This window comes from Helianthus annuus, chromosome 5 (assembly GCF_002127325.2).
Source record: "Helianthus annuus cultivar XRQ/B chromosome 5, HanXRQr2.0-SUNRISE, whole genome shotgun sequence".
NCBI classification, from domain to species: domain Eukaryota; kingdom Viridiplantae; phylum Streptophyta; class Magnoliopsida; order Asterales; family Asteraceae; genus Helianthus; species Helianthus annuus.
The window spans coordinates 175,824,512-175,832,445 of record NC_035437.2 but is presented as its reverse complement, the minus strand read 5'-3'; the positions used below and the strand labels follow the sequence as shown (position 1 = coordinate 175,832,445).

At 35.3% G+C, this 7,934-nt stretch overlaps 1 protein-coding gene across 1 annotated transcript; it reads left to right on the top strand.

The window, feature by feature from the left end:
* The first annotated feature begins 2,330 nt into the window (after positions 1–2,330).
* Positions 2,331–7,721, top strand: LOC110942327 (protein S-acyltransferase 8). Its single transcript, XM_022184078.2, has 5 exons — positions 2,331–2,702; positions 4,181–4,366; positions 5,381–5,668; positions 6,163–6,402; positions 7,178–7,721. The coding sequence occupies exons 1-5, from the start codon at positions 2,664–2,666 to the stop codon at positions 7,493–7,495; spliced, it is 1,071 nt and encodes a 356-aa protein (XP_022039770.1). The 5' UTR covers positions 2,331–2,663; the 3' UTR covers positions 7,496–7,721.
* The last annotated feature ends 213 nt before the right edge of the window (positions 7,722–7,934 follow it).

Sequence of the window (7,934 nt, the reverse complement as noted above, 5' to 3'; positions counted from 1 at the left end):
ATTAGTATTTCAAACACTAATTACAATTTAATTCTCTCAGCTTAATTACACTTTAATTTAATCATTTTCTAAGCAAATTCCGGTTAATTAATTAGTAGTTACATTTTTTCTTGTTGTTATTTTAAATGTTGTTTAAGTTTTATAACGAGCTATCTTGGTGCATTTGCTATAGGAGGATACATGATATACACTGACTGGTAGGGTGTGCTGATTTGAGATATTACACCTCTGAACAAGTTGAAAAGCAATGTATTTTCTCAGATTCTTGCACAAATCATAGTTATGACCAGGAGGGCTGGCCCGTAAGGCTTATCAACCTAGGTTAAGGCCTAGGGTCACCAAAAAACAAAGGCCTCCAATTTTATTTTCTTTCATATACTGGACTTGTTTTTTGCCATTTAAACAACGTTTCTAGGCCCAAGATTTAGGATTTACACTAGGAGTCTGCACTGTCCATGCACAACACATCAACCCTCGTTACTTGCGGCGTCTTTTGAGTAACCAGGTGAAACTGATTGCGGATTGAGCGAAATTAAGTCCAAGATTAGGAAAAATCATCGCTATGGTTATTCAATGTCTCAAAACTCAATCTCAATTCCTTTATACCAATTCAATAGAGCACTGACTTTGTAGTTCGCTTAGGGCCTCCAAAAACGTTGGAACGGCTCTGATGACCAGGCCTTAAAAGTTATGATTAGTGGTGTATTTTGTGCAGAATTTGAAGATCAATTTTGACCATCTCAAATTAAGTAGAGAAACTGATTATTCATAATGCAACTATATACAAAAGTGGCTGGCTATTTATATGAATTAATTTGTAGTTAAAAACATATAACTTCTTTATTGCGAGTCCAAAAAAAAAAAAAGACATGAACTTTAAACGGAACTTGAATTAATTCAAAAACAATCTTTATTTATTTAACTTGATAAATTATAGAGTAAATTGTCTTTTTAGTCTTAAAGGTTTGATCAAAACTGATACTTTAGTCAAAATAGTTTTTTCTTGCTATTTTAGTCCAAATAATTTTATTTTTTGCCATTTTATTCCCTGATATTTGTCATTTTTTTGTCATTTCCATCGACCACCACCACCACCTCCCACCACCCACCCCACCACAACCTTCTATCATCGCCACCACCTGCCTGCACCGTCACCACCCACTAGGGGTGTGCAATAACCGAACCGTTAACCGAAATCGAACCGAAAACTGACAAAACTGAACCGAAATTAACCGAAACCAAATTAACCGAAAGTCGGTTAACGGATACTTTTTTTACCATCAGTTAACCGAAATTAACCAAACCGAACCGAACCATTTATTTCTTTATATATTTCTAGCTTTTATACCTCTATTTCATGTATTTCATGTCTTATACTTTCATTTCATGTAATAATACCTCTATTTCATTTATTTATACCTCAATTTCATGTATTTAAACTTCTACTCATGCATTTATACCTCTATTTCATTTATTTATACATCCGTTTCATGTATTTATACATCTATTTCATGTATTTATACCTCTATGTATTTCTAAGCAAAAAAAATAGCCCTTGTTTGAGTTGGTTATTAACCAAAATTAATTGAAACGAACCGAAAAACTGATAAATTAACCGAACTGATTAACCGATGACTTCGGTTATGGTTACGGACAATGCTAATAACCGAACCAAACCGAACCGTGCACACCCCTACCACCCACCCACCACCATCACCACCCACCATTTCCACCACCACCGGCTGCTTTTCCGCCACCCACGTCATCAACCAACACCACCGCTATCATCGTAAAACAAACAACCAGTCCGCCATCATCTTCACTGTAAACCGGCACAACACCATCCCCATATCATCACACCTGTAAAAAAAGAAAGAAAAATGTGTCTTGACCAAAATTCACGTAAGTTAACTAAATTTTTTGAATGGAGTTAATAGGTTGGATGAAAATTGCAAAAAAATACAAAAGTCAGGGACTAAAATGACAGAAAACAAAACTAATTAGACTAAAACACCAAGAAAAAATTATTTGAACTAAAGTGGTAATTTTGATAAAATATCCGAGACTAAAATAACAATTACTCTAAATTATACTTAGAAATCGACTTCTTGTGTCCTTTAACTAACTTCTTGGGTCCTCTAACTATGTTAAAAAAAAAAAAAAAAAAAAAAATAATCCTAAGTTCAACATAATATTATATTGACATTTTTAGTCAAATTTATTCCAACAAATTATATAACTATTTGTACATTAATCATATATGTATTCTTAAATATATTTTTGTCATATTTTAACTCATCCTCATAATAATATAATAATATATTAACAACGTGTAACAAAAGTAGAAGTTATTATATTATAATAAAACACCCCCCTCTTCTCAATACTCGACACTCAAAACCCACCGCCGCCGCCGCACCACCACCACCGCCGTACGACGGCGACCACCTCTCTCCTGCAGATCCCGAACCAGTGACCAAACCCTTTTCACCCTTTACCCAATTAACCTTCTAATTATTTACATTATGCACTTAACCCCTTTCAATCAACAAGAAAAAAAAATAATAAAAAAATAAAAACAAATTATGCGCTGTAATAAGTTCCAGATATTCGATTCTGTACCCGCATAATTGTTTTGAGAGTCTTGATTTTATTCATTTCACATGGCGAAAAGGGTTTACGAAGTTTGGAAAGGGAGAAATGTAAGATTTTTTTTTTTTTTTAATTATTATTTTCCCTCTTTTTTAATTTTGGTAATTTAGGTCAGCTTTATATAGGTTATTATTTAGTTCATATATGTTGATTATTAGTTTATTTCTTTTGATATTATTGTTTCTTTGAATGATTTAGTGTGATTGTGTAGTGGCTGAGGATCATAATCTTTGTGATAATGATTTGAATTTTTTTTTTTTTTTTTTTTTTTTTTTTTTTTTTTTTTGAAATTGAAATTGAAATGGGGTTTGTGTTTGGTATGCAAGATTGAAACTTGTGATCAATTTGTGACCTTTGGATTACAAAAGATGTAAGTAGTTAGGGTTTGTGTTATGGATAAGATGGGCATGGGAATTAGGGTTTAGACTTTAGAAGGCTTTCAATCCAAGGAAGTTGTTTTGTTCACATTCTGGCTCGGTTGATGATGTTGTTGGGGTTTGTGGTTCATAATCTAGGTGAAATTTGGAATCTTTTGAGTTGACGGTGAATGCGGTTGTTGATAAGTTTGGTTTAGGGCTGCAAACGAACCAAACGTTTGGCGAACAGTTCGTGAACTGTTCGGCGGGAAGTTCGTTTGTTTATTAAACAAACAAACACAAACAAGAAATTCCGTTCGTTTAGTTAAATGAACAAACATGAACAGAGGGCGCGTTCGTTCATTTATGTTCGTGAACGTTCGGTAACATGTTTGTTTGTGTTCGATAATTCATTAGTGTTTTTAGCTTTTATATTTTAGTTAAATACTTCAAAATTTCGACAAATAAAATATTTAATTAGTGTCAACGTATTATATATATTGTTAATGAACTTTTGTTTGTGTTCGTTTGTTACCATTTGTGTTCCTCATCGTTCGTTTTCATTCGTTGCTTAAAATTAACAAACAAACAAACACAAACGAACACGAACAAGTTCATTTCTTTAACAAACAAACACGAACATAAAATCTCGTTCGGTAAACGTTCATGAACAGTTCTTGAACACATATATTTCTTAACAAACGAACACGAACAAGGACTTGTTCGTGTTCGTTTGCAGCCCTAGTTTGGTTAGTGGTAAGGCTTCTACTTGAATAGTCGAACCCGTGTGGGATATATGATTATTATTTCTTAAACATGTTTTCTTGAACATGAAGATACGAGATATTTGTTACGTTAAATGCTAATGTTACTATTTTTGTTCTGATATTGTTATGCAGGCAAACTCGTGAATCTTTTTTATTCAAATATTTAGTTTATTAATCTGATAATATTAATTTGTAATAATGGTTTTCTCATTTAAAAAAAAAACTGTGACAAAAAAAATGTTTTCAGAATTACGGGTCAACCCAACTCTGCCCAGCCCGTTTTGACCCGTAGTAAAAGAAACCCCTGAACCCATTTTAACCCTTCTGATCTTTGCATGATGTATGACTATTTTCTGTTTTTTTTTTTTTTTTTTTTTTTAAACAATTTTAGTGCTTCTATTTCAGAAATTTTTTCTTGGAGGGAGATTGATATTCGGTCCAGACGCCAAGTCTCTGCTTGCTACATTTTCACTGATTGTTGTTCCCGTTATTATTTTTTGTATATTCGTTGGAAGACATCTTCGCCATGAATTCTCGTCATATAATGCAGGATACGCCGTCATTGTAGCAGCAATCCTCTATACAATCTATGTTAGTCCTCTTAATCCGTCAGTCCGTCACACAACGAGAATAGTCATTTCTTTTGATACTGATGAGTTTTAGAGTAAATTGCATTTTACGTCCTTTAAGTTTAAGCCAAATTGCAGGCACTATCCCTTAACTAGTGAAATTACACTGGATGTCCTTTATGTTACTGTTTCACATTAGGCGTTGTCCTTTTGCCCTAACCAGTTAATTTTTTTTGTTAACTTTTAACACGTGCCACTCATATGAGGGCATAATGGTCATTTTCACTTACTTTGTTGTTAATATATATTATTTTATTTTGTTTTAGTTATTTAGTGAAAATGACCATTATGCCCTCGTGTGAGTGGCACGTGTTAAGAGTTAATAGATATTTTACCAAATATTTTGAAGAGTTAATAGCCAAAATGGTTCCTGAGGTTTGCTCACTTTTGCCACTTTAGTCCAAAATCCAAAATTTTTAAATCTGGGTCCCTGAGGTTTGCATTTTGTTGCCATTTTAGTCCAAATTTCAAAAACTCCCTTTTTTGACTATTGCAACCAGCCTATTTTGTCCTTTTGTGCAGGGGTATTTTGGTCATTTTTATGAGTTATTATAACAAACTCAGATCAAGAACCCAGAATACCCATGCGCAAAAGGACAAAATAGACTGGTTGTAACAGTAAAAAAGGGGGTTTTTAAAATTTGGACTAAAATGGCAACAAAATGCAAACCTTAGGGACCCAGATTTAAAAATTTTGGATTTTGGACTAAAGTGGCAAAAGTGAGCAAACCTCAGGGACCATTTTGGCTATTAACTCTATTTTGAATATAACTAGTAAAAATTAAGAATTTAAGATCAAAGAATTCGGCATAATTAGCAAAAAATCAAAAATTGAAATAACTTTTGACCGTTTTGAAAAGGATAATCCTTTATATTAAATGATATCTACGTTGAAAATAGTCAAGTACTAATATTAACCCGAACCCGTTTTGACCCATGACTCAGTACGCCTGACCCGTTTGACTGATTTTCTTAGGTATTGGTGCTGCTGCTTCTTACTTCAGCCCGTGATCCCGGGATAGTTCCCCGTAACGCACACCCGCCCGAAGAAGAATTTACATACGAAACAGGGGGAAGACAAACACCATCGTTACAGTTCCCGAGAACCAAAGAAGTTATGGTCAATGGGATTTCAGTCAGAGTCAAATATTGCGACACGTGTATGCTTTATCGCCCTCCTCGTTGCTCTCATTGTTCCGTTTGTAACAATTGTGTCGAACGGTTCGATCACCACTGCCCTTGGGTGGGCCAATGTATTGGGATGGTATGGTTTTGTTTTGAGTTCTCTTAAGTCTTTAACTTATTTTTTATTCTAGAGTTAATTACTCTTTTCGTCCCTGTGGTTTGTCAAAAATCACTATTTCAGTCCATTAGTTTAAAAATTGCGATTTTAGTCCCTGTGGTTTCACTTTCGTAACCATTTCAATCCCTGTGGTTTGTCAAAAATCACTATTTCAGTCCATTAGTTTAAAAATTGCGATTTTAGTCCCTGTGGTTTCACTTTCGTAACCATTTCAATCCCTGTGGTTTCACTTTCGTAACCATTTCAATCCATTATTCTGTTAAGTACAGGGACTGAAATGGTTACGAGGTGGACTGAAATGGTTACGAAAGTGAAACCATAGGGACTGAAATTGCAATTTTTAAACTAATGGACTGAAATAGTGATTTTTGACAAACCATAGGGACGAAAACAGTAATTAACTCTTTATTTTATATTAATTTTATTCATTTACGCGTAATTTTCTTGTGATCCAGCGGAATTATCCTTTCTTCTTTCTATTTGTGTCGTCATCAACGCTTCTATGCATCTATGTGTTTTCGATGTCGGCTTATTACATGAAGGTCTTGATGAACGATAGCGAGGGTACGGGTACGGTTTGGGGTGCGATGAAAGAATCCCCTGCATCGGTTGTTTTAATGGCGTATTGTTTTATTTCACTTTGGTTTGTCGGTGGCCTCACGGGTTTTCATCTTTACCTCATCAGTTCAAACCAGGTTCGTAAAATTAACTCTTATATAGTGGTTATATTATGTGTTATATCATTGCTAGATGCCGCTAGGTTGGGTAAGGTGTGTGAATTTCTGACACGACCCGAAATTCACGGGTTTGGGTTTAGTCTAAACGGGTTTGGGTTAGTTTCAGGTTGAACCTGCTAACCCGTATAGCTAAACGGGCCGGGTTGACCCTTTTAACCCATTTATATTATATTATTTCTGACACGACCCGAAGACACGACACAAACCTAACACGAAATTCACGGGTTTGGGTTTAGTCTAAACGGGTCCGGGTCAGTTTCAGGTTGGACCCGCTAACCCGTATAGCTAAACGGGCCGGGTTGGCGGGTTGACCTGTTTAACCCATTTATATTATATTATTTACAGTATGTTTTATCTCAACAATTAAATTGCGTATGTATTTTATGCCGTAATTATAACTGAAAAAGAGAAATTGACATAAGATTTTATAATTTAAATGTAATTGTATTATATACATTTGTGTTTTTGGTAGTAAATATTAATTTTAATATATTAATTTGCAAAAAAAAAAAAATCGGGTTGAACGGGTCATGTTTGGGTCAACCCACAAATATTCGGGTCGTGTTCAGGTTCATATGTATGACAATTTTCGGGTTCGTCTTAAATTTTCGGGTTCGGGTCGGCTTGAACCCGCGAACACGACCCGTTTAGCACCCCTAGGTTGGGACCCTTGCACGGGTCTAACAGATTATAAATTTGTAACATTGGCCTCCAAACGTTCCGTTTGTTACAGACGACCTATGAAAACTTCCGGTACAGATCAGACAACCGATACAACGTTTATAACCGAGGTTGTATAAACAACTTTCTAGAAGTTTTCTGCACGAGAATCAAGCCATCAAGGAACAAATTCCGGGATCTAGTCCAAGAAGTGCCCCAGCCGCCACCAGCCGCCGCTCGAGAATCCGCCACCAATGACGCGGGCCCTGAAGACCGCCGTGTGAAGGTTGAAGATGACCTAGATATCGGTGGAGATTTATTAAAGATTTCTCAACGTCATAACTTCGAAGGGATTGAATCGGATATACGCAGCAGAGGAAATGATCAATGATGAAGTTTAGTTAGTTGAATTTGACGAGGGCGTGTGGATGTTGTAAATGTTCGAGAGGGCAAAACCGTCATTTGAAGTTCTCGTCGGTTGGTTAGTTGGTTTCGGTTGATTGATTGATGCATTTGTGTAATGGTGTGTGATATTTTGTGGTACTAGCTTCATTCTTTATGTAATTCAAGACTTGTGTACATGGTTATCAGGTTATGCAATGATTTATTGAAAATCATTAGAGTTAATTACTGTTTTCGTCCCTGTGGTTTGTCAAAAATCACTATTTCAATCCATTAGTTTAAAAATTACGATTTCAGTCCTTGTGGTTTCACTTTCGTAACCATTTCAGTCCCTGTGGCTTCACTTTCGTAACCATTTCAATACATTTATTCTGTTAGTACAGGGACTGAAATGGTTATGAGGTGGACTGAAATGGTTACGAAAGTGA

What these genes read in the sequence shown, in the direction of transcription:
- LOC110942327 (XM_022184078.2), top strand. Translation starts at nt 2,664, where the DNA reads ATGGCGAAAAGGGTTTACGAAGTTTGGAAAGGGAGAAAT. An exon ending in AAGTTTGGAAAGGGAGAAAT is followed by an intron (nt 2,703 to 4,180) that starts GTAAGATTTTTT and finishes CTTCTATTTCAG; the next exon opens with AAATTTTTTCTTGGAGGGAG. An exon ending in ACCTCATCAGTTCAAACCAG is followed by an intron (nt 6,403 to 7,177) that starts GTTCGTAAAATT and finishes CGTTTGTTACAG; the next exon opens with ACGACCTATGAAAACTTCCG.